General features: G+C 42.0%; 1 protein-coding gene across 2 annotated transcripts in view; it reads right to left on the bottom strand.

Moving 5' to 3' along the window:
* The window catches only part of WWC2 (WW and C2 domain containing 2), a 184,594-nt gene that overhangs the window by 15,774 nt on the left and 141,754 nt on the right, over nt 1–27,066 (bottom strand). For both annotated transcript variants that reach the window (XM_048847885.2, XM_048847887.2), the window contains exons 13-21: nt 21,465–21,545; nt 21,291–21,377; nt 18,307–18,499; nt 15,527–15,691; nt 14,584–14,702; nt 13,554–13,752; nt 11,808–11,972; nt 8,038–8,130; nt 6,117–6,359 (exon numbers count right to left, since the gene is read on the bottom strand). In XM_048847885.2, coding sequence (XP_048703842.2) covers nt 6,117–6,359; nt 8,038–8,130; nt 11,808–11,972; nt 13,554–13,752; nt 14,584–14,702; nt 15,527–15,691; nt 18,307–18,499; nt 21,291–21,377; nt 21,465–21,545 — 1,345 coding nt within the window. The remainder of the gene's footprint in view (nt 1–6,116; nt 6,360–8,037; nt 8,131–11,807; nt 11,973–13,553; nt 13,753–14,583; nt 14,703–15,526; nt 15,692–18,306; nt 18,500–21,290; nt 21,378–21,464; nt 21,546–27,066) is intronic.

Below are 27,066 nucleotides of genomic sequence, written 5' to 3'. Positions count from 1 at the left end.
GGAAAAAGCTCTCTCTGGGTCAGATCTGCATTTTCAGCACAGGGCAGAAAAGGTCACAGCCACATGGTAAATGGTTTTCTTCTACAGTTCAAGAAAGATAAAATAGCCCCAATTCTCTCCCTTCCTGGTAAGACAGGTGTGGGTCTCAGTGTTTCACCTGAATGCTTCTGCAAAATGTTACAAAATCGTTTTAATAAAGGACAGAGAGGCATTTACAAAAGTTCCGGTGACACGAGGTAACCTTTTAGTATGGATGTAGGGAGCAATATAGTACATCATGATCATGCCACAGCTTACAGTTTGTAATTATCTGGGGACAGCACTTGAAAGAGTGACTGGTAGGGCTTTTGTTATTCAAAGCCTTGAATTAACTCACTTCAGTACTTAACAGCACCCAAGGAGTTTGTGCTAGCACTACAGGCAGGGGCAACAGACTGGCCACTCTGCCAGACCTGAGATGGCTGTTATAGCCCTGCCCATCAATCCACTGATCAAAGTGCTTGCAGCTCCCATTTCAAAACCTGAAAAAAATAATAGCAGAGAAGTGTGTTTTCAGAGCACTTTCAATAACTGAGTTGCAGACCCTGTTTCCCCTACCTGAGCAATTCCTACATCAGGTACTGGAGGCACCATGAGCCTGCACTCTCATATTTAATTGGGAAGGGGCTGAGTTGCACCTTCCCCCAATGGAAGCAGCAGGCGCTTCAACTGATCTTGGGAAATCCATGGAGGCAGATATCTCAGTAAACAGGCCCTGGGCCTCTGTACTGGCTCCCAAGCCCCTCCCTCACCTCCAGCTTCTTCCGAACCCACAACAGTATGGTTTCTGATCGGGATCCCCCACTAACACTTTGCTCTTGGAGACCCTTTGGTGACAAGAGGGTTACATGAAGGAATGTTGCCACTGACAGTAGAACCCACACACAGTCCTTGTCCCAACCCTGCCCAGGACACACAACGCAGACTCCATGGGGTTAGTGAAAGATGCCACAGAAGCTGCGCTCTGCTTTTACTGCTTCTCCCCTATCTCCTGGGTTCTTTCACCTGCAGATGTGGAGGGGACAAGGATGCCCTGAAAAAAGCAACGCACATCATTTGGCTCTGGCTAACTCCAGTATTATTAAAGCTCAGTGCAGCATCACCAGGCTACCACATCGCACACTGTAGATGAAGAGGTGAGTGAGCATCAGGACAACTGAGCACAGGAAAGCTCTCCCCGTCTAAGCGTATGAGTTCTCAAACATTTTACAGAACAGACCCACTTGATGATAGATGTTTTCTCTTCTCCCATTACCAACGGAATGGACCACCTCCCCTTCCCATTCATAAATGTGGAGATCATCCCTTCATCAGTGTAAGGAGTTGAGACAGTGATTAGGTGAATTTACCTCATGTAAAGTGGCAAGGGCTTAAGTGTACTTAATCAATCATATACATACAGACATACACACACACAAACACACACACATGCGCGTGCCACACATTGGCTAGTGATATATAAACAAGCGCATAACCAATATAATCAATACAATGAGTTGGCTAGTTTGTAGGGTTACCAGTAAATAACCCTTTTTGGGAAGGAGTGCAAAACAAAGCCATTTGGCTAATTCAGATATAGCTTACTGTGTATTTTCTTATTCAGCTCTTGAAATGTCCCTGATATTTGGGTACACAACAAGGATGAAGTTACAATGACCCAGCCAAATATAATCAGAAATAAAGAAAGTCCCCAAAGTCCCAGACAAATACACAAGTTATACAAGTAAACAAGGTTTCAGAGTAGCAGCCGTGTTAGTTTGTATCTGCAAAAAGAACAGGAGTACTTGTGGCACCTTAGAGACTAACAAATTTATCTGTCAATGCTCTTTGCCAAACTCTCACAGGGCTAGAGAAACCAAACTGAAGCCAGACACCCTGGGTCTACCCAGAAAGACACTGAATTGACAGATACATTTGTTAGTCTCTAAGGTGCCACAAGTACTCCTGTTCTTTTTACAAGTAAACAAGTTATACAATTTAGGGCACAATGCAGAATGTTATATTTGTTCAGAAAACTTTATTATTATTATGCAATGAATCAGAGGAGAGGGGTATTGATAAAGATACAGAATCATCTTGGGTATAAAAGACTGTACTGAGACATTAAGTCTTTGCCTAGTGTGTGTACAGCCTGTTCATTGGCCCGTCACCCTCAATTGATCCCTGGGGTGTGGCACTTTGTACCTATGCTGAAATAAACCTGTTCCTTGGATCTCAACACTGGAGTTAGCAGTGGTTTTGTCTGTTACAGCAAGCAGTGATTGTCTGCTTTGCTAGGTTCATAAGGTAACCTGTGGGCCTGTCTGGTGGTCCTAAAAACATCCTTACAATCATCAGGCAACATCCCTGTGGCAAGTACAGCATTTGCTTACACAGAAAAATAATATAAGGAAAATATTTTTACATCAATAGCTGTCTTTAATACAAGTGTTAAGATCTTTTGGAAAAAAAGATAAAAATGTCTAACTTTTGCTGTTCTTTCCACTTCTCCTTCCCACTTGCTTCAATTTTCTCAGCTGAAAACCAGGTGAATAGTATCACCCAACTCTCTGCACACCATTAAAAAGTGCTCTACAGAGCACAGTTTGGCAAGCTCTGAGCAGATAAATACCTGGGGTGAGTAAGTTTCATATTGATCCAATGCAACAATTCATTTCTGAACACCTGTTCTAATTTCCTACATTGAATTACAGTATGAAAGCGCACAGGATACCAGTTAAAGACTTCTTAAAAATGAGAGACACCCAAAACATAAATCTGAACTAACTCAGTCTGGGGATGTTTAAGATCTGAGGTTTTAATTCATGCCTAACATATATATCAGTTTTTATACTGCCTAAAAAGAAACATCTGGGGTGACAGTTTTGTTGTAATATACAGTTGGTAAGGTATATTTCTTTATTTCTGCAATTGCACTTTAAAAAATAAATTCTCCAAGCATAAAATATAAAAAGGGTGCTAAAACCAAAGACTTGTCTATGTGGCATTAACCTCATAATTACAGATTATTTCCATATTAAGAGGTTAATTTACCAAACAGGGAAACAGAATGGGCTTTTTTTTTTTCTTTTTTTTTTTTTAAATGAAATACGGAAATCTTTCCCAGAACTGTACAGTGGATCAGAACTTTAGAGGACTATACTCTAGATATGTAAATACTGAGCATGTGATGATAGTTGTTTTGGGGAACTCATTTGATTTATTATTAAAATATTAAGACGCCTAAAACTTGTTTTGAAATGCTGGAAAATGTTTCTATTTTTTTTTTTTTTAAATCTCTTCCGTCTCCTTAACCCTATTCAAACCAGAAGAAATACATCCTATTGCAGAGGAACTATACAAGGTTCTCTGCACTATGGATGCTCACACTAGCCCTGTTGGAGTGGGGGCTATATGCCCTGTATGCACAGGGGAGGTCTCCACATTGGCTCCAAATAGGTTGCTGTGGTGGGACTGTTGTAGCAGGCCACAAAGGGACCACTGAATTTTTGTTTACACTGGTGACTGGGAAATCCCCCACGCCTTCAGGTTTTGTTTTCCACAGAAGATTATCTAAAATTCTCCTACACTTGTTGTAGCCGTATTGGTCCTAACTATGATGGGACTCACAGGCTTTGTAAAGAAATACGACCATGTTGAGTAGACTAGCCTGTTTCGCCAACACAGTGGTAAAGTGGCACCAGCAGCCAGTCTACAATAGCATTCTCAACATTGCTAGCACTGTTGGGGACTGCATCAGTACTAAAACAACCAACCACAACCACCCAACCCAACCGTGGGAGGGTATCCTACCAGCTCTGAGTGTAGACAGCTGTAGAAGGTGCCGAGAGACTGATTCATAGCCTGGAACAGGAGGCATTAGAGGGGACTGTACTGTAGCATGTACTGAATGCAACTTGGAGGTGGATGGCATTCTCCTTAATTCTCCAAAAAAGCCTAGGCTTTGCACTGGGGGGGGATGAGAACTTCAGCCACTGGTCCCCTGACACTAGAGATGTAAATATTGAATATTTTGGTACTTCCTTGAGGGACTGGCTAAATTTAGATAGTAAATATAAAATAAGTATTAAGGGACTGTAGCGGGGTGGACACCTGCTCAGGCCCAGAGAGGTTTAAGATAGCCCTGGGAGAGGGCTGGGGCAGGGGAAGAGCTGGGTTGATTGGCAGAGCAGCCGCAGCTGGGGCCACGCCCCAAACAGACCCAGTGGGCCTTATAAAAGCCAGGGAAGCCAGGAGCAGAAGAGCACTCTCTCTCTAGCTTCTGAAAAGGAGGGACCTCGCTGTAGGGACCTAAGCAGAGTACCTAGATTGGAGCAGGGCTGGGGAAGGGCCTGAGGAGCTGGGGCGCTCCAGCCAGGAAAGCCCCAGGCTGCGGCCTAGCATTAGGCCCAACAGGTACTGGGGTTGCAGGGGACAGCCCAAGGTTAGACAGAGGCAGCAGGCCCAAACCCAACCTTGCTTGTGATGAGTGGCTCATACTGCAGTCTGCCCCAGGGTGTGGGGGCTAGCTGGTGACTGGCAGGAGCCTACAACTGAGGCAAGGTAGGGATAGTGGGTGGGGGGTTCCCCTGGGAGCGGGAGACCCAGAACTGTGGGGTACTGCCAGGGGGCAGCACCCAGTGAAATGGGCACCGGGGTCCTGGGAGGGACATGGGAGCCAGCAGCAAGGTGAGACACCGGCCTGAAGAGGGCACTCCAGAAGCTGGAACGCTAATTACCTGAAATGACCAGCAGGAGGCACCGCCGGTGAGTCTGTGCCCCATGACAGGAACCTTTACAGTACTAACTAATTCAGAAGCATGTACATGGTAATGGGGATAACTATGGACTGGAGTAATCCCTTAGTTTTTAATAAGGTAATCGCTTCATATTTGTCTAAAGTGTGGAGGTAGAAATAAGGTATAATACTTAATTGCTTAACAAATTTAGCTTTTTCTTAAATAATTAAACTTTTCAAGTACAAAACAACCAGAGGGAGCTTAAACATACACAAAGAACCCAAGTGGATAAAAACAACAAACTTTGCACTGTCGGCACATTTTACCCAAGAATCTCCAAAAACTTTTCCCAACACAAGCTCTCCACACTACTGTGTGCTAGTATTACAGAACCATTTTGGAAAACAAGGAACTGATGGACAGAGAGGATATGTGCCTTGCATACAGAGAGTCTGTGGTAGACCCAGTAATTGATCCAGGCAATGTGAGCCCCTACATTGCTCTAATCAGTAGACTATTTTACATACAGTTTCTTACTTATATTTTAATCTTTTCTGAAATGCACCTACCTCTTGGTGGGTGAAACTCAGCTCTCCCTGGCCAAAGTCAGAAGAAGGGTGTTCTGAAGGACAAACTAAGATGGGGTGGGAGTGGGGGTCCTGTGAGGCTGTTGCACAGCCTTGCCGCAGGTATTATTACAGCCTATAGTCTCAAATCATGGCCTCTGCCTCTCTGGGCCCTCTTCGTTGAGGTTTCTAGACAGCTACCACTGAATAGAACCGCCCCCCCCTCCCTCCAACAAAACAAAAACATTGACTTCAATGGGAGTAGGACTGGGATTTAAGATTATTAAACCTTTAAATGGATTTCTATATTGTTTCAGAACACAAACTCCGCCTCCAAATGAAAAAGAGCGTTCTACCTCCAAATTAATTGGCTACTCAATCTGATGTGCAACTCTAGAACAACATTACTTTTGGTGTTTAGCGAATTCTAGGTTTAAATAAATAATGGAGTTTGGATTAATTCTTTAATAGATTTTTTCTTTAGATTTCCCATGATCTTTTACTCATGCTACATAATTCAACTTTGTAATTAGCTAAGCTTGATACTCCTATAAATATCTTCTAAAAACATCTAAACCAAATCTACCCAAGAACCTATAGTAAGGGATTTTTAATTTTCTTTGTTTAACACTGCTATGGACCCATTCCATCTATAGGCACATTACAGGACATTTTTTCATTTGTGCTTCCTTCACAACCAGACTATAACTATTAAGTTTTTAAGCACAGCCCTCCCTGGAAATAAATGAGTGCTTATCACACAATGATGGGGAGTTTTGTTCACTCTTTATACCTGCTTTTCAGCTTGTTTCAAGAGCTTTTGGAATTGCTCATCCTCCAACACACACTGGGGAAGGTCAGTCTCTGCTCTGGCTTTCATCTCCTCAAGCTTCTGTTTAAGATTGCGCAGTGCCTGAAGTTCATCGTTCAGCCGACTCTGTCGGGTCCGAGATGCCTGGAGGTCCAGCTCCAAGTCAAGAGAAGTGCGTACAGGGTGCTCTTGCGTAGCTCTTCGCATGATCGACTGGCATGCAGCCTGAATTGTTCAGGAATGATAATGTAATAAAAAGTAAGAGTACATTTAATATACAAAGGTGAGGTGAGTTGCCAGTTGAGTATGGAATTTTCACATTTATTTTTTCTGAGCGTAAGTTGCCATACCAGATCAGGTCAAAGTCCATAGGCCATCTACTCTGGAACTCTGCTTCTGGCAGCAGTCAGTGCCTAAAGCTTCACAAGATGCTGTAAAACTCCTGTAGTTCATACATTACAGATGCCATATGGCTATGCCTGCATAGACCCCTCATGTATATGAAGCCTTCACTTCCAGGAGTTTTTCTGTCCATCAGAATGCTACCTCCCTGAATGATGTTAGCTATGTTGCCAGAAGCCCTCTCCTGTGAAGACAACTGCATCTACAGTGGGGGTTTTGTTGGCATAACTATGTCGGTTGGGGTGTGGTTTTTTCACTCCCTTGACTGATGTAGCTATGCTGACATAATTTATGTGTAGATCAAAAGCCTTAGAGAAACTGCTTTCTGACCCTCACAGCAACACAATTATGAAGTATGAGATTTAATAGTCTTTAGCTTTCCTAGCTCTGCATGTGTCATTAATGGTCATAAAATTATCCAGGACTTCTAATTTTCCAGACGTAGCATTTGATTCAATGACCTCCTCTAGCAGGCCTTAATCCAGCAAGGCACTCAAATACATGTCTAACTTTAAGCGCAAGTAGTCCCATTGATTTCAGCATGACTATTAATTTTCTGAAGTACCTTGCTGATTTGGGACCTCAGTGAATGCCAGAGATTGACCATAGTCTGTAAAAAAGTATTTCCCTTTCAGTGCTTCAAATTTACTTCCTTTAATTTAATTGAGTTTTCTCACAAGATGGTCCGAGTAGAGCCCCCCAGACTTTGCAATCTCTTCTCCCACATCAACTCTGCCATCCTAAGTACAGTCAGCCTTCCTTAGACCCTTTCAATGCTTGTTGCATCTCTGAAGCCTAGTAATCAAAAATGGACACAGCCCCCTAGGTGAGAGTGTATATTTCATTTTATATATTGTCACAATATCCTTTTCTCCTTCAAATCCCTTCATTATTCACAAATGTTCTTGGAGGAAATTCATTTGAAAAAAACTTAAGTATGGCTGAACCCTTGAAAGTATGGGATTTTCTCAACCCTTCCACCAAAACTATGTTTAGGATGAATGTTCTTTATGTATACAGTATATAAACATGCATACTATTTTTTATTTAAATAGTGTGTTGTATTATTGAAGGATCCCGATGACTTTTATATACTGTACAGCATATCTCTGAAATAACTAACTCTAAATGTGAGGGTGGCAACTATCTAACACACATCCTAATAGTGAGGAAGGTGCAATTCTGCCCCAGGCTACCAGGGCAAACCTCTACTCTCACAAGAAATGCCATGGGATCATTACTATCCATCCATAGGGGAGAGAATTTTGTTGTTAAAGGTCTCATTCAAAGGACCTAGACACAATTAATGGAACTCTGTTTATCTGCTTTGGGAAGATGATGGGACAAGTCACACTTGTGTAAAGATTTGGATCTGGGATCCCAGGGAGTCTGGGTGTTTCAAAGAGATCACTCTATAGACTCAAGATGCCTAGAATCAAGCTGATGGTATAAAATGAAATAGCAAATATGTGGATCACTGTTCATGTGAGACAGCACGTACCCTTTTAACTCTCAGGCTCCGTCGTTCTGTGGCATTTCTCACAAAGAGAGACTTTTTGGCCAGTGTTGAGCTGTCACTGTCACTTCGATTCAGCTGTCAAAATATGGATATAAACACTCTGATATAAAACAGCAGTATATTTTAATACAAGGCTTGTTCTGGTTTTAAGTTAGAAACATTTAGGAAAAACTCAAGGATGTTGATGTGCTGGTGGGTCATTCTTGCAGTTCAATAAAACCTCTCAGTCAGATAAAATAAATGTCCAGAGTTAGCATCTTAAAGAGCGCAGAGGCATTTACTTCATGAAAGCAATCTGAAGCCACATACTGAAACCTAGGCTATTTAAGTGGTGTTGAAGGATAACAGTAGGTAATTTGACGCTATTTTTGTTCTTCAATTTACATTGCCAATCCAGACAATATCAGTGGTTCTATAACATGAATATAAGCATCCCCACACACATATCAAGACATTTCAGCAATTTTTACTTGAAAGCAAAACGATGATTCAGCCAGTAGGTCGGCAACCTAACTTCTTAGCTGAGACCCCATTTCCCAAACTTTTGAAAGTCAAGCCCCACTTTGAGGGAAGGGAATCCCCTGTTACCTCATGTACTGTTAAAGGCCCACTCACCTTAATGTATCAATCTTATATGCCCCCCTGGGGGAGTTATGCCCAACTCTGGCTTAGTCAATCACATTCTCTTCCTCCTAGAGCATGCTACCGTCACAGCATAATGACGACCCACAGGTGATGGAAGATACTCATGGCTTGAAATTGACTGTTGCATTAGTCATCAATTATGGTTAAATTAAAATAGGATTTTAATATTTCAGTAAAAAATTACAATATTTTACTGAAAATGCATTGTGGATTGTTTAAGAAGTTTAATTAGCTTAGCACAGGGCATACTGCCAAAGCATTGGTTGTTTTACAGTCCTCTTACTTCCAAGGTTGTGAATACTATTCATCTGCCTGGAGTAGACCCTTATCAACAGAGCTGCAAAGGGAAAAGCAAATTACTCTACACATTCACCTGGCCAACAAGCAGCAACCTCAATCTCAGTCTTATCTGGATTGAATGTATGTATGTGCAGATCCTCCTACAAGAACATTACTGCTTCTCAGAAATCAGTACCACAGACAAAACAACAACAGTGGCTCTTTTCTTAGGCTTTGTCTACACTGAGTACCTTACATGCGGCACAGCTGCGCCTCTACAGTTCTGCCACTGTAAGGTCCACCGTGTAGCTACTGTATGCCAGCAGGCGAAAGCTCTCCTGCTGGGGAAATAACACCACGCAACGAGCGGCAGTAGCTTTGTCAGCGGGAGACCGTCTCCCCACGACAAAGTGTTGTCCGCACCGGAGCTTTTCGTCAGTCAATCTTTTGTCAGTCAGGGGTGTGTGTTTTTTCACACGTCTGACAGACAAAAGTTTACCGACGAAAGTGCCCTGTAGACATAGCCTTAGTTATATTATAAAAGTACATGAGATGACAGATTGTTCTCAAACTGAATATCTATTAAGTATATCAATGTATATAGTAGCTGAATTAAAAGAAAGCTGGTTTAAAGTCTTATACAGTTATCTGAAAGATTATTAGTACTCTTTTCTGAACAGCTGAAAAAATTAACATGGACTACAGGAATTTTGCTGCTGAAATTTCAATGACTGACAAAGTCAGAGCCCTACAGCATTCTAATGCAGCATTTATGTGAAAAAGAAGAACCTTGTGACATGGGTATATATCCCTAGAGAGAAATCAGTCTTCTCCTATACAAATTCAGCTGCTAACTCATCAATGCTAATGATCAGACATTAGCATCTAAATTTTTGTTAAACACTTTTCAAAGGAACAAATGGGATTTGGGTCCCTACTTGTCCTTTGTGTCTTTGAGAATCTTCCCCTACAATCTCTGACTATATATACTTCATGAGAGTCACTTTCAAATCATCATGTGAGAAGAGGTGCTTCACTATAAGGGAGCAGACATCAGCAGGTAGCTAGCTGGAGTGAATGGTCTGTAACTTGAAGTCTTTAAACCACAATTTGAGGACTTCAGAAACTCTGAAAGAGGTCAATGGTCTATTACAGGAGTGGTGGGTCAAGTTCTGTGACCTGCAATATTCAGGAGGTCAGACTAGATGATCACAATGGTCCCTTCTGGCCTTGAAGTGCATATCCATCAAATGTTTTCTGCCCAGGACGTGCTGCACAGTGGGGGAGGAAGGATGGTCTTGTGGTTCAGGGAATGGAATGGGACCCAGAAGGTCTGGATTCTGTCACCAGCTCCAATAGTGGCTTCCTATATGACCTTCTGGCAAGTCATAATCTCTGCATCCTGGCCCTGCCACAGTCACAATCTGAGTATGGTACCTTGGTTTCATACTCTAGTTACATCTATACCAGCAAACTTCATAGCCATAATTTACCACCAGTTCAGCTCCACTGCTGGTAGGATGGGTGGAAGTTAAGGTGTTTATACTGCCATGCCCAAGTTTACACAACAGTAGCTAAAACCATCAGGGCCCTCTCTACATCACACCATCCACCATTATTTCCTCTGGAGGAGCTGCACAAGTAACAGCATTAGGGCTGCAAGGTTCACCAGTGTAAACGAGGTCTCAATGCATAGGGGTTAAACACCACACAGTGGGCCCTGGATTCAGCCAAACTTTGGAAAGCTTGTAGAATAGTATTCTATCAGTACCTAATATGCTTAGTGAGTGCAAGAGGAAGTGAAAGGTCATTTCAGAGGAGATTCACCTTGTGACAGGATAAATATGGCTTACTGCTAAGTGTTTTGATACCAATTATTTTCATTTTTTAATCAGATAAATCACCACAAAGTTGGGACCAACTTTGAAAATTTCATATTTAAAATGGAAACTTCTGACCAGTTGGGCAGTGGGATTGGTAAGGAATTAAAATGCTGAGAAAAAAAATTACATACTTGCCACTGAAGCCATACTGGGGTCAAAGCAAATATCCAATTTTTTTTTTAAAAAAGCATTCAATTTGTTTTTAAATTAAAATTTGTGTAACTCAGCTTGTGGTCACTTCTTAGATCTTAAAACAAATGTTTTTATTGTTTAAATACCAAACACTTATACCTATTGCTGATAAACTAAGACAGTCTCCATGTTATCACTGTTCAAAGGGAGACTAAAACTGTATTGTCAGAACCAAATTTGAGACTAACGCCCAAGGCAGAGCTCAGGGACACAGCTGCAGCAGGGTTTCAGAACTGCATCATGTAGATGCTACCATGATTTCAAATTGGATAGTTTGATTAAGCTTCAAACAGCTTTTTCCAGGCTATGTTGCCCTCACACTGTACGTTATTAAAAAACGCTAATGCAGTGTTTGCTTATTGTGAGCTTTATTCTAACACATTTTCAACAGATCAAAGATGCCAGATTATTTCAGTGCATTGCTATGTGTGAATTACTATTCTGTTTATACAGTGAAACCCACCCCTTTGCAGAGGTCCAACACAAGACACTTCATACATACAAGCCCTTTGCAAAGGGTTGCTTTTCATCCATAGTAAAAGTGTTTTGTGACAATATAGGACTTCACTGTAAGCCTGTTCCACTGTGCATCAATATGTTCTTTTGAAAATCCAAGAAAAGCACAATTTAGACTCTTGCAGGTGAAAAGTGGGTTTTCCCAGTACACGACTCATTGCCAATAATGTGCCATTGCCAAGGAATTAAATGACTATTTCGTTAATAGCATCTTATTGAGAGTGCTTTTCCTCTTACCCTACAGATGTACTGGTTCCGCTCTCCTGGAGAGAAGGTTTGCGACCGCACGATCATGCTGTTCCTGACAAAGGGACGCTGTCTGGAGCTCAAGCTGGCTCTGTCCTTGGGCCGGACTGCCATATTCTCATTAACGGCTTCCTCAGTATTAGTCTCTTTATCAACCTGTCAAGAGGAATTTAAAATAAAAAATACATAGACACATACACTCCCCTGCCAGCGGTATACCTTGCAAGCACTGTTTATTACCCTCCCAAGACCATTTAAGTTGAAACCCAACACAGAAAGCAAAGAATCTTACCCATAACTAAGTGCAGCAGTATTCAATTAAAAAAAAAAATCAGTTACAAAGTGTAAGAAAAACCTTGCCAAGTGTTCCCTGTGCCCAATACGATTGCCACTTCCATCTGAAACTTCTACAGCAGGGGCCTCACTAATCTGTAAACCACAATCCGGAAAGTCTGTACTCAGAACAAACAGTTGGGTTTGCAGTTTACGGTTACACAGCGAGGCTCTGATGCTGTGCTGGGGGCAGGGCTGAGAAGTGATGCCACATGCCTAAAGGATTAACTGGGCATTTCGTATTGCCCCTCGACTCCCTCCCTGCAGCAAACACCTTGAAACAGGGCTCCATCACTGACTGCTGCTGTTCTTCCTTGCCCACCCCATGGCAACTGCTAATCTGCCAACCTCACTAATCTGAACTGGGGCTTCCCACTCAACTAATTCATACAATATTAATTGGGTCCTACTTTATTTACTGTGCCCACTGAAGTAAGCATTTAGGTATCTTTTCTCCTTTTTCTACAGCCAAGTTGATTGTTCGTTGAAGTTTTCACGTATCTAGTTGTCCATACAGATCAGAGAATGTTTTAAGCAGCAGCACAGCAACTGTAGGAGGATCTGGCACTAGTAGATCACATTTCAATCAGTATTGCAATCAGACATTGCACTGCCACCTGCTGCTAGGCCTCTGACTCACTGCTGAATGCAAGTCTTCTTAACAAGGCCTAGATCGCAGCTTTCGGCCATGATTCAGAAAACTACTTAAGCATGTGTCTAACTTTAAGCAGGTGAGTTGTCCTGGGCATGTGCTTAAGCAGCTTGCTGAATCAGGACTATCATCTGTGCCTGCCAGCCTGGTCCCCAAAAGACCCTCAGTCCATTTGGCCACTCCCTGCACTAACTGAGAGCTAATTACAATCCCCAATGAGTCACTAGACCAGGCATTGAACTTTTCCAAGTTCAGATGGAAGATTTATGTCTAAATTCCCTGCGCTAATTTCAAAGATCTTAATTTTTTTTGAAACACAATCTTAAGAGAAATAAGAAAAAACTAAAGATGAAATCATGACATACATAAGCAAAAAATAACTTACACATTCATAACCTTCAAGCTACTAAACGGATTTTCTTTCAGCTTGAATTTTTTCCTTACTCAGAGACCAAGTACAGACTGGAGTTTTAAGGTGGTAGTTTTTTAGTTAAAAGCATGCAAAATTTTCAACTAGAATGAATGTTAGAAGTTCACGCTTGCCTAACTCAAAAATGACCAATCTGATTTTTCTCAAACTTACTGTACAAACAATTGCTATAATAAAATGTCATGATAATCTTTAAGCTTTCAGACCCGATATAATATTATGGCATACTCCTAGGGGAAGAAGCAAATAAATATTTCATAAGACTAAGTGGTGTCTTCAAACATGCCATATGCTTTAGGGAAGCACAATCTAAAATACTCACCAGAGTTGGCACTACAGCAGCTAACTGATTGCCAGGGGCATCCGCATGGTCACTTTCTTCCCCACCCTTCTTTTCGTCTGTCCCTGCTGTATCGGTGCATAATCTCAAATTATCTGTATATCCTCCTTCCTCTGCCAATTCAACTCCATCCTCCTCTTCATCCACAATTTCATCAGATGCCTCTTCTAGCATTTCTAACCTGCAAGAACAAAAGTAACCCAAGTTACCCTTGAACTGACAAGACCCACAAAAGAAAAGTACTGGAATGCCTAAATCCTGCACCTTGTACAAGAGGTGTATTGTTATCAACATGTTATCTTGATAAGAACAGGATGATTATAGTCTCACCAAATGCTTCCAAATTACTCATGTGAATGCATTTTTAATTATATGCTCCAAGAAAAAACAGAAAGCTCTGTTATAATTCACCTTTGAGAACATTTTAACAAAGCACACTAAATTTGATAGCACCATGCTGCTCTGGTGAGAACGTACATGAGAAATTTAATGCTATGAAAAAGCCTTATTAAAGCTTCCTGCACGTGATCACACATTTCTGTATGATAACTACAGAAAAGGAGTACTGGGAAATACTGTTCCTTAACATACACAACAAGATACAGTAATTTAGCAACTGAACCCGTCCCACTCATGAAGAAAGTTCACAGCCCCTCCAGAACAAGAACAAACCGCAAACAAACAGCACATATCCTGTCTATGACACGCAGCAGCCCTCTCACCCTAAATCCTATTCATCTCTCATTAAAGTTAATGGGTTGTATGGATTGCAATAAGATGGGACAAGTAGCATTTGTGATGTGGCATTTTGGGAAACTGTCAGTGAGTCAGGAAGAACTGAGTGGATTACACAGAAGGGCGGGGTGGGGTGGGACATTAGAACATTCAGTATATTTGGTAAACTTAAGTGAAGATAATGGATTGTCCCTGCAGAAGAACTAATTTTTTCCCCTGGCAGGTAAAGCACTTTTCCTAAGCCTACAGTGAGGGTCAATGGAAAGAACAACTTTACCAGTCTTCATCAGCACCCCTGTGCTCCTGCCCCTCTTCCTCCTCCTCCTCCTCCGCCAGCTCTTGCTCTACCGCTTCCAACTCAGCAGATGTCCTCTCCAACAGAGCCGAAACAGCATCCTGATGGCGTAAATAAATAGAATGAAACTAGGCACAGTATATTAGGCAAGAAATGACAATGCTTACAAGAGTTGTGTTTCCCTGGCATTCCCTTACACCAGGAAAATGTGATTAAGTGATAAGAAGGCAAAGTATGGAAGTTTATGCCAGGAATCAGAATTCCAGACATGCTACATACTAATTAGTTGTGTGAAAACATTCAAAGGGAGATACCATGAAGTATATTTCTTCTCTAATGAGGGGTGATTATAGTATCACCTAAATAGGAAGAAAAGATTATTTCTTAAAATCACATATGTCTCATGCTGTTCTTGTGATGGAAGCACAAAACAGAAAAGTTTGTTTTAGCTGAAATGATTAAGGTACAATTTGCATAAAAAGTATTTTTAAATGCAATGAAAATATTTTAACATGTGAGTGCAAAGAACAAAAAACAAAGCTGTTTCCAAAATATACACATGAAAATAAGAAACCAAATTAACTAACAGGGAAGCTAGGGAGACTCTTATTTTAAAACAATGTAAAGTAGGTCAGGGGAAGGAGAGATTGAAACATAGGACCCAATCCTACAACCCATAGTTAAGTGTTTGTAGAATGAGGGTCTATGCACATGCTTAATATTTACAAACCCATGTGGGACTAGTCAAGTTAAGCATGCACATGAGTGCTTGCAGGATTGGGACCCGAGCCCCTAGTAAAGTCAATGAATAAGAACTGCAGTTTGGTGCATGTAACATTAGTGCAACTGCCTCAGTGGGGTGAGGGAGTAGGGGTCAATGCCTTTTTTCTTGCTTTTACTGGCATAGCCAATGCACACTGCTCACCAAGTCATACGAGCCTGACAATTGCTTGTAAGGCAGAAACACCGATTCCTCATTTTGTTCCTTGTTCTTTTTGCCTGGAATTTGCTTGCAGGGCAGCAGATTATACCACAGAGTATAGGTCTCATTAGAAAGTGATAAATCTGCAAGGCTGAGCTGAGTTCCAGCCTACATGGAATGACAGATGGAAGGAAAAAGTTAAAATTGGTCATTTTTCCTTTATGAGAGCTGAGCTCTCATTCTATAGTATTTTTCACTGTACAAAGGGCACCACAAACTTGACGAGCATTTCTGGGCATTTTACAGCACAAAAAGCATTGTTTTTTTCCAGCGATGAAACAGAGTTTAAAGAGCAAATGGAAATCTGTACAAGCTACTCAATATTGCATATACCCTTTTTTTTTTTTTTTAATTAAATACCAAGCTGAGCATTTACCTGTTACAAAAAAATGAGACCCCTGAAAACCCCCAAGATGCTTCTCTGGTATTCTCTAGCATTAAATAATGAACAACTGTTGGAGTCCACTGCAGAGTGTACAGCTTGGGTTCTGGAGAGACAAAGCCACAATACCAATTCTGGTTGATCTCAGTCCACTTCTCCGCAGACAGTTGGCCCATCACAAAAATCACCCACAACCACCAATACTAACTGGAACCTTCCTGGCAGTATCAGCGAAGAAGAACAAGAGTGAATAGTATGGGAGATTAAGCTACCTTTTCATTCAGGGAAGGGAGGCCTTCAGGTGAGGTTTGAGGCTTACTGGTTGGGAACTATGGGGAAATTTGCACTATTGCTGCCAGGGCTATACCCTGGAGATTTAAATTCTCTGTTTTGTAGCTACAAAGAGGATTTCATTCTCCATGGCTGTCAGTCTGGGTGCCTGGTTGGCAAAGTTCACTGACAGCCCTGACATGTGTCCCTTCTGCAGTGAGGGAGACCCTGGTGCACATCTACCTGGAAGGCACTAAATGGCAGCCCCTCTTCTGGCTCCTCCAAAACCTCCTGCTGAGGTTCCAGTGCATTTTCCCCCACATCTTTTCCTGTACAGGCGAGTTGCATCATACACGCATTTAACTTACGCGAATTCAACTATATGCGCCTGGCAAAAAAAAGAAAAATGAATAAAAAAGAAAAATAACAATTCTGCCCACCATTCCACTCAATGAGTGTATGCCCTGGAGCGAGCGTGAGATGGGAGACGTGAGATGGGAATCTGCTGTTCCCTCAGTCGGTCTCAGTTCCCACTTGCCACTCGTGGTAGTGGAGTACAGGAGTCGACGGGAGAGCGCTCAGGGGTCGATTTACTGCGCCTAGGCTAGACGCTATAAGTCAATCCCCGCTGGATTGATCGCTGCCTGCCAATCTGGTGTGTGAGCATCTTGCTGCGCTGAGTGGATTCTAGTGCAGGGGTTGGCAACCTTTGAGAAGTGCCAAGTCTTCATTAATTTAAGGTTTGGCATGCCAGTAATACATTTTACATTTAAAGGGGCCAGCGGCTGGAACCCCAGACTGGCAGCGGGCTGAGCAGCGCCGGCGACTGGGACCCCGGCTGGCAGCAGAGTGCCACCAAAAATCAGCTCGTATGCCGCCTTTGGCACGCGTGCCGCAGGTTGCCGACCCCTGCTGTACAGGGTTGTGCAATATACACAAAACCATGTACAGTATACTTTATGGGCTATTTAAGGGATTTTCAAGGGCAATTTTGACTATATGCGATTTTCGCCTTACACGCTGACTTTAGAAACTAACCCCCGCTTAAGATGCGACTCGCCTGTACGCAGTCCCCGACTATAACTCCACAAAGTTGCTGGCCACCTCATCAAGCTCCTGCCGCTGGCCAAGATAACCATCCATCGGTCCAGGAGGAGGAAGCTCGAGGGGAGGTTCTTTACAAATGTGGGGCCTACTTGTGGACCTTATTTGTCTCATATACCTGTGCAGAGTTCCTCTGGGCAGTGTTCACTGGCTCCTTGGACTCCTCCTCAGAGCTATAGGCATTGTTCATGGTTCGCAGTTTATATTTTAAAGAGTCCTTGATTATTAATCAATGTGCCTCATATGCATCACCACTGCCGCTGGGCAACAATATGTGATGACAGTGATAACAAATACAAAATATGGAAAGACTTTAAAATAAACCAATTATCTCTCCCCATGACAGTATCCTGGAAGGGAAATTTCCTTTTGTCTTTTTCACATGATGGTAAGCTTAATGGTAAATGGAAGCAAGTTATTAGTTATGTGATGATGACACAGTTAATGATGTCAGAAGCCAGAATAAATGGATAATGTCACAGTCTACAGTATCCTAGATTGTTAATGTCACATATTATTACAATGAAGTATACTAGTCTCAAAACATGTAGCTTAATGCAATCTACAGTGTTGTACAAAAGATTTGCATTCCAGGCAGTGTTTTGTTACAACACAAGTTCGCATCACTTTGTTTTACATATTGTATTTTACACTTTGGAGACCCAATTCTACTCTGACTTGCATGAAGTTTAGATGAAATTACTCATGATCTACATCTGTGTGCTACACATCAACTGTCACTGTGAAATATCATGGCAAGATAGAGCTTTTAAAACGGTCTCCATCCAACACTGTATTGTATACATGTGGAATTGCAGAGAAATTTAATCATCAGTGCTATTAAGACAACTCAGATGTGGTACTGAATTCTTCTGCGAGCGTTGCAGAATTCTAGAACCCATATTCATCAGTGGGGAATAAAACAAACAAATGCATGCCAAGCAAAGCTAATAAAAAAAATGCATACCAGGCATTCTTCCCGTCGAATTTTACTGACAGAACAGACATCTACACGTAACGTCTTCTGCTGCAAAGCGTCTTGGGAAATGGCTACTCTGAATATCTCATTGAATAAAATGGTTTCCATAGCAGGATGGACTTTAGTGCGGAATAGACAGCTGATATCAACTGAAGATGGAAGTACTGCTACCCTAAAATAACTGAAGGGAGCAAAATAAAATGATGTACATGTGTAGCAAATAGCACCTACTGTACAAGCACAATTACAATTTAAGATCATTCACTAAATCCAAAATGAATGGCTTAACATTTTACCCCTGTAATTGTCTCATGCTCAGCTGCATGTGCACTATGCTTATCATGTGCCAGCTGCTGAGGGGAAAAGTGAATCACTGCAGCCAGCCTTCCACTGTGGAGGGAAACTGACCACAAGGTTTGAAGGAAAAGTGCATGCCAGGGAAATGGACAGGCAACAATTCAGTTGGGAGGAAGGAGAAAGAAGGGGCTGATAAGTTTAACTTCCCACCTGTCCCTTGCACAGCCATTTCCCCAAAAGTTATTTCTGTGCCTTGGGAAGGTAGTGACAGATGAGGTAGGCATTGCTGACTCTATCCAAATGAATCCTTTGCTTTAGTATTAAGTGAGACACGCTGAAGATCACGTCACAGACAGTGGGATACATTATCCTAATGGAAACAAGAAATCCTAGGAAGTTGAAAGATCCTTTTGGAACAGAGAGAGTTGGAAAATTGAGAGAGAAAAGTTAAACACTTAGAAATGAATTCAGTCACATGGTGAAATGCATTGTACCTCATATTTCTGAGAAAAAGGAAAAATGGAAAACTAGTAAAAGAGAAAGAAAACAGCTAGGAAAGATGAGAAGCAGTACTTGAAGGAGATTAAGATTATGCTAGTATTTAATAATCACACCCCTACTCCCACGTGTATATGGTAGCCTAAATTCAAGAGTCTCTGTACTCCTATTGAACACCCTGGCCAATCGTGTGGTTTCCATATTTGAATCCTGCCTTTACATATGCATCAAGTGTTCCAAGGATCTTTCCTTAACCCTCTTTTATGCACCTTCTCACTTTAGCTAGCTTCATTTTCACCTCATTATCAACCATCTTGGACTTCTCTTCTATACTGAAGTCCTCTAACTACGACTCCCAAGTATCTGCTTTTATTGACTGTATCAGGTCACAGCTATGTCAGGTTTCAGAGTAGCAGTCGTGTTAGTCTGTATTCGCAAAAAGAAAAGGAGTACTTGTGGCACCTTAGAGACTAACCAATTTATTTGAGCATAAGCTTTCCACTGCTGAATACTCTGAAAGACACTGACAACTGAATGTCTTAAATTCCAAATTGTGAAAACAAGGTTTCATAAAACCTACCATCAACAGCACAACACAATTATTTTTTTTTTAATAAGGGATCAATGAAAACAGGTGTTTTTTCCACAAATGTTCATTCTCCTGCATGTTTCAAAGATGGCAGTACTAAGTGAACAAAAGTGAAACGGACTTCATTGATTGTCATTGTACAAGCTAAGAAAAATGTAAACAGCTTACAAATACAGACAAGTACACTGGATTTTAAAAATTCTTTCACTTCTAACAGCTATGGCTTTATATCAGAAGAAAGCAGCTCATGTTTTTGAAATTAACAGTATACCTTTGAGTCCTTTTTGTGGAGTAAAAAATTCTTTGCCCCAGATCTCTGACTTCAACCATCTACTTTCATCCCAAGGCCAAAAATATTGGGAATCAACTTGTTTTTCTTACTATATTTTCAGACCATTGCTAATATTTGTACTCCACTTGATCTTTAACGCTCTAACTTTGACAGCCTTCTTCATGCTTATATTAGCCATATCTCATCTCAACTTTCCATTTTCACGGTCTTTCTAAATTCCTGCACTATAAATTTTAGGGGGGTATAATAGTGAGAGACACACAAAACTATTAACTCCAGAAAACAAGATTGTGTCACACACATCCTTCATGTTCACTGGCTTCCTATTGGTCAATGAACCCAGTTCAAAATAGCCTTAAAAATACCATCTCTCCATGGACTGGCTCCATCCTACCTCTAATCATATTAAGCCTCGGTAACAGCCTGTTGAGATACTCAAATATTACTGTACCTATTTTACAGCCTGGAAAATTTAAGCAGTTGTTTGCCCAAAGCCACACAGCAAGTTAATTTACAAGATCTAGGTGTAGAACTCAGAGATCTTTAATCCCAGTTTCCTACTCTAATCACCGTAAGGTCCATCAGTGGCTGTTAGCCAAGATGGTCAGGGATGCAATCCCATGTCCCTAAATCTCTGACTGCCAGAAGCTGGGACTGAATGACAGGGAATGGATCACATGATAACTGCCCTGTTTTCTTCATTCCCTCTGGAGCATCTGGCATCAGCCACTGTCAGAAGACAGGATACTAGGCTAGATGGACCACTAGTCTGACCCAGTATGGCCATTCTTATGTTCACTAAGAACACTCCCTCTTGTTTCTTTCATTACTTCCTACATCAGCCATTTTTCAATATTTTCATCAACCTGTTTTCCCCTTTTATTGTTTTGATATGTCTGCTGTCTATACAGCACAACACAGAGTCTAATTTTTGAGAGGCCCTCAAACATCACTTGTTAGAGGTGATGTGTCTAGCATTTTTGCTGAGCCACTTAGAGTTTATGAAATTGCCCCTTAAACTTATGACAGGCCCTTGTTTAAAACTAGTATACACTATTTTAAAATTATTTAAAATTTTATACACACGTAAGACCACATATATACACAACCTTCTGAGAGATTGTTGGAAAGATTATAGTAACAATGATTTTTTACCTACTATTTTTTAAAAACTATAACTTATAATTATACAGTATTTAAAGCTACAGTACCTTCCAAAAGGAATGAGTAAAGCATAATCACAGAAATCGTGCAATGTACACTTCAGCATTACTACTCAATGATTATTTTACTTACACTCTGGAACCAAAGGGGACAGAGAAGGCATGAAGATTTCTGAGCTGCATTACAATTACCACAAAACTTGAACTGCTTCGGTCATATCTGTTAAGATAAGAAGACAATGTGAGGCAGTTTTGCCACAAGATTCCCTAAATATGAACAGATGTTTCCCATTTGCTTATTACTTACCTAAGTCCTATTTGCACTTGGGCAGCCTCTAGAATCGTTGTGTCATCTTCACTATATACAGCATCTTCAGTTTCATTTGGTCTAGATCAGGTAAGTAAATAATTGGATACAAGGGTGAGAAAATCATAGTTAACTTTCAATTATCATAGAAGAATACAAAAAAAACCCCATAAGCCTCCCAACAGACAGATTTAATTGAATCACTTATCTGTAGCACAACTGAAAATTTCAGTGTTTGTACTGCAACAGCATAGGTTTTAAAACCAGCCACTGGAAATTGATTGGTTGTTTGAGGAAGGACATGGCATTAACAAGATTCATTGATTTTAAGGCCAGGAGTGACCATTGTGACTATCTAGTCTAATCTTCTGGATAACACAGGCCAAATACATCACTTACTGATGCAAAGAACAATGCACACAGTCAATATAGTGTCAAGACATCATGCCATGATTATTTTGTGATTGGGACTCCAATCTACGTTTATAGCTCTCTCTTCTCATAGCTGCCCAATCACTTCTTGATTGCAAGCAAAAGAGAGAAAACACCCACTCTTTCTCCCCACCTTTTGTTGCTGGAAACAAAGGAAGTCTCTCTCCTCTTTCCTTCCACCATCTCCTGGTGAATAGTAGATAGGAAGGGGATTTCTTCTCTCTTCCATCTACCCCACCATTCTTAGCTTTTTGGAGGGACAGGAAAGATCCCCATATATCCTACCTATTCATATTCTGCTTGCTGCAATTGTGACAAGCAGCATGAGGTGTCCTCTTGTGACCAAGATGGACTGAGATCCAACAGACAGTCTTCATGACCGCCACATGCAGCAGCACAAATCACTGCACATGACTTTAATCTAGGGCTGTCAAGCAATAAAAAAAACTTAATCGCGATAAAAAAATTAATCGCAATTAATTGCATGATTAATCGTGCTGTAAAACGGACTACGTGGCTCTGGGAAGAAGGATAAAGGAGTTTGAGGCGCAAGTGGTGTTCTCGTCCATCCTCCCCGTGGAAGGAAAAGGCCTGGGTAGGGACCGTCGAATCGTGGAAGTCAACGAATGGCTACGCAGGTGGTGTCGGAGAGAAGGCTTTCAATTCTTTGACCATGGGATGGTGTTCCATGAAGGAGGAGTGCTGGGCAGAGACAGGCTCCACCTTACGAAGAGAGGGAAGAGCATCTTTGCGAGCAGGCTGGCTAACCTAGTGAGGAGGGCTTTAAACTAGGTTCATCGGGGGAAGGAGACCAAAGCCCTGAGGTAAGTGGGAAAGCGGGATACCGGGAGGAAGCACAGGCAGGAATGTCTGTGAGGGGAGGGCTCCTGCCTCATACTGAGAATGAGGGGCAATCAGCAGGTTATCTCAAGTGCTTATATACGAATGCACAAAGCCTTGGAAACAAGCAGGGAGAACTGGAGGTCCTGGTGATGTCAAGGAATTATGACGTGATTGGAATAACAGAGACTTGGTGGGATAACTCACATGACTGGAGTACTGTCATGGATGGTTATAAACTGTTCAGGAAGGACAGGCAGGGCAGAAAAGGTGGGGGAGTAGCACTGTATGTAAGGGAGCAGTATGACTGCTCAGAGCTCCGGTACGAAACTGCAGAAAAACCTGAGTGTCTCTGGATTAAGTTTAGAAGTGTGAGCAACAAGAGTGATGTAGTGGTGGGAGTCTGCTATAGACCACCGGACCAGGGGGATGAGGTAGATGAGGCTTTCTTCCGGCAGCTCACAGAAGCTACTAGATCGCACGCCCTGGTTCTCATGGGTGACTTTAATTTTCCTGATATCTGCTGGGAGAGCAATACAGCGGTGCATAGACAATCCAGGAAGTTTTTAGAAAGCGTAGGGGACAATTTCCTTGTGCAAGTGCTAGAGGAGCCAACTAGGGGGGGAGCTTTTCTTGACCTGCTGCTCACAAACCGGGAAGAATTAGTGGGGGAAGCAAAAGTGGGTGGGAATCTGGGAGGCAGTGACCATGAGTTGGTTGAGTTCAGGATCCTGACACAGGGAAGAAAGGTAAGCAGCAGGATACGGACCCTGGACTTCAGGAAAGCAGACTTCAACTCCCTCAGGGAACAGATGGGTAGGATCCCCTGGGGGACTAACATGAAGGGGAAAGGAGTCCAGGAGAGCTGGCAGTATTTCAAGGAATCCCTGTTGAGGTTACAGGGACAAACCATCCCGATGTGTCGAAAGAATAGTAAATATGGCAGGCGATCAGCTTGGCTTAACGGTGAAATCCTAGCGGATCTTAAACATAAAAAAGAAGCTTACAAGAAGTGGAAGGTTGGACATATGACCAGGGAAGAGTATAAAAATATTGCTCGGGCATGTAGGAATGAAATCAGGAGGGCCAAATCGCACCTGGAGCTGCAGCTAGCGAGAGATGTCAAGAGTAACAAGAAGGGTTTCTTCAGGTATGTTGGCAACAAGAAGAAAGCCAAGGAAAGTGTGGGCCCCTTAATGAATGAGGGAGGCAACCTAGTGACAGAGGATGTGGAAAAAGCTAATGTACTCAATGCTTTTTTTGCCTCTGTCTTCACTAACAAGGTCAGCTCCCAGACTACTGCGCTGGGCATCACAACATGGGGAATAGATGGCCAGCCCTCTGTGGAGAAAGAGGTGGTTAGGGACTATTTAGAAAAGCTGGACGTGCACAAGTCCCTGGGGCCAGACGAGTCGCATCCAAGAGTGCTAAAGGAATTGGCGGCTGTGATTGCAGAGCCATTGGCCATTATCATTGAAAACTCGTGGCGAACGGGGGAAGTCCTGGATGACTTGTCGGATAGATTGTCGGGCTCAACGGGTAGTGATCAATGGCTCCATGTCTAGTTGGCAGCCGGTGTCAAGTGGAGTGCCCCAGGGGTCGGTCCTGGGGCCGGTTTTGTTCAATATCTTCATAAATGATCTGGAGGATGGTGTGGATTGCACTCTCAGCAAATTTGCGGATGATACTAAACTGGGAGGAGTGGTAGATACGCTGGAGGGCAAGGATGGGATACAGAGGGACCTAGACAAATTGGAGGATTGGGCCAAAAGAAATCTGATGAGGTTCAATAAGGATAAGTGCAGGGTCCTGCACTTAGGACGGAAGAACCCAATGCACAGCTACAGACTAGCGACCGAACGGTTAGGCAGCAGTTCTGTGGAAAAGGACCTAGGGGTGACAGTGGACGAGAAGCTGGATATGAGCCAGCAGTGTGCCCTTGTTGCCAAAAGGCCAATGGCATTTTGGGATGTATAAGTAGGGGCATAGCGAGCAGATCGAGGGACGTGATCGTCCCCCTCTATTCGACATTGGTGAGGCCTCATCTGGAGTACTGTGTCCAGTTTTGGGCCCCACACTACAAGAAGGATGTGGAAAAATTGGAGAGAGTCCAGCGAAGGGCAACAAAAATGATTAGGGGTCTGGAACACATGACTTATAAGGAGAGGCTGAGGGAGCTGGGATTGTTTAGTCTGCAGAAGAGCAGAATGAGAGGGGATTTGATAGCTGCTTTCAACTACCTGAGAGGTAGTTCCAAAGAGGATGGTTCTAGACTATTCTCAGTGGTGGAAGAGGACAGGACAAGGAGTAATGGTCTCAAGTTGCAGTGGGGGAGGTTTAGGTTGGATATTAGGAAAAACTTTTTCACTAGGAGGGTGGTGAAACACTGGAATGCGTTGCCTAGGGAGGTGGTGGAATCTTCTTCCTTAGAAGTTTTTAAGGTGAGGCTTGACAAAGGCCTGGCTGGGATGATTTAGTTGGGGATTGGTCCTGCTTTTGAGCAGGGGGTTGGACTAGATGACCTCCTGAGGTCCCTTCCAACCCTGATATTCTATGATTCTCTGAAAACAAAAATAGAATACATTTATTCAAATATTTTTGGGTGTTTTCTACATTTTCAAATATATTGATTTCAATTACAACACAGAATACAAAGTGTACAGTGCTCACTTTATATTTTTTTTTCCAAATATTTGCACGGAAAAAAACAAAAGAAATAGTATATTTCAATTCACCTAATACAAGTGCAATCTCTTTATCATGAAAGTTGAACTTACAAATGTAGAATTATGTACAAAAAAAACTGCATTCAAAAACAAAACAACGTAAAACTTTAGAACCTACAAGTCCACTCAGTCCTACTTCTTGTTCAGCCAATCACTCAGACAAACAAGCTTGTTTACATTTGCAGGAGATAATGCTGCCTGTTTCTTGTTTACAATGTCACCTGAAAATGAGTACAGGCGTTTGCATGGCATTGTTGTAGCCAGATTCGCAAGATATTTATGATATGCTAAAGATTCATAGGTCCCTTCCTGCTTCAACTACCATTCCAGAAGACATGCATCCATGTCGATGATGGGTTCTGCTCGATAACAATCGAGAGCCAGAGTGTGGATCGATGCATGTTCATTTTCATTATCTGAATCAGATACCACTAGCAGAAGGTTGATCCTCTTTTTTGATGGTTTGGGTTCTGTAGTTTCTGCATCAGAGTGTTGCTCTTTTAAGACTTCTGAAAGCATGCTGCACATCTCATCCCTGTCAGATATTGGAAGGCACTTCAGATTCTTAAACCTCGGGTCGAGTGCTGTAGCTATCTTTAGAAATCTGATATTGGAACCGTCTTTGTGTTTTGTCAAATCTGCAGTGAAAGTATTCTTAAATCAAACAACTTATGCTGGGTTGTCATCCAAGACTACCATAACACAAAATATATGGCAGAGTGCAGGTAAAACCATGGAGCAGGAGACATACAATTCTCCTCCAAGGAGTTCAAACACATTTTTTTTAACAAGCATCATCAGAATGGAAGCACGTCCTCTGGAATGGTGGTTGAAGCATGAAGGGACATATGAATCTTTAGCATATCTGGCACATAAATATCTTGTGACACTGGCTACAACAATGCCATGCAAACACCTGTTCTCACTTTTAGGAGACATTGTAAATAAGAAGCGGGGAGCATTATTGTTGGATCATATTAAAGAAGTTCTGTATTAAAATCACAAATGAGTTTGATTCCCCATAGTTTAAATTCCAGGGTATTACTAATTAAGAGGTCTCTTGGTTTTTGGTCTCTTGTTTTTACTGTTTCTCTCCCTCTGCTAATTGCATTAGTGCATCCTAAGACAGAGTCTGTTCTCAAAGCCATACTTTGTAACAGAAACAGCACACACAGACTCCCTGCCCTTTTGTTGTATTTATCTCGCTTTGTTAACAATTGCGATTAAAATAGAGATAGAGGATGTATGTGGATGGATGCTTGGTGTGGATAATAAATGAATGATCAGGGAGGTGCCAGCCTAAGAATCCAGTGTTGATTGGCTGAAGGTGTCAATTGGAAACAACCAGAGGACTCCCAGAGGGCAGACTGGAATCCACCCAACAGCCTCAAGGATGGGAGAACCAAAGAACAAGATAACATCTGGCAGTACGGAGCCATCAGGAATGTGCCATCTGCTGACTGACTTAGTAACAGCATGATGAAGCAATTCCCATAGACTGGCATAGGAATAAATTCCTATAAAAATGGACTCTAAAAACTGAGAACTTTGGGGTCTGATTCTGCAAATCACCTTCCAGGAGCATCAGATGTGCATCTGACAAG

The sequence above is a fragment of the Caretta caretta genome, chromosome 4 (genome assembly GCF_965140235.1).
Source record: "Caretta caretta isolate rCarCar2 chromosome 4, rCarCar1.hap1, whole genome shotgun sequence".
Taxonomy (NCBI): domain Eukaryota; kingdom Metazoa; phylum Chordata; order Testudines; family Cheloniidae; genus Caretta; species Caretta caretta.
The sequence above is the reverse complement of the archived record's forward strand: the minus strand, read 5'-3'. Positions and strand labels throughout refer to the sequence as shown.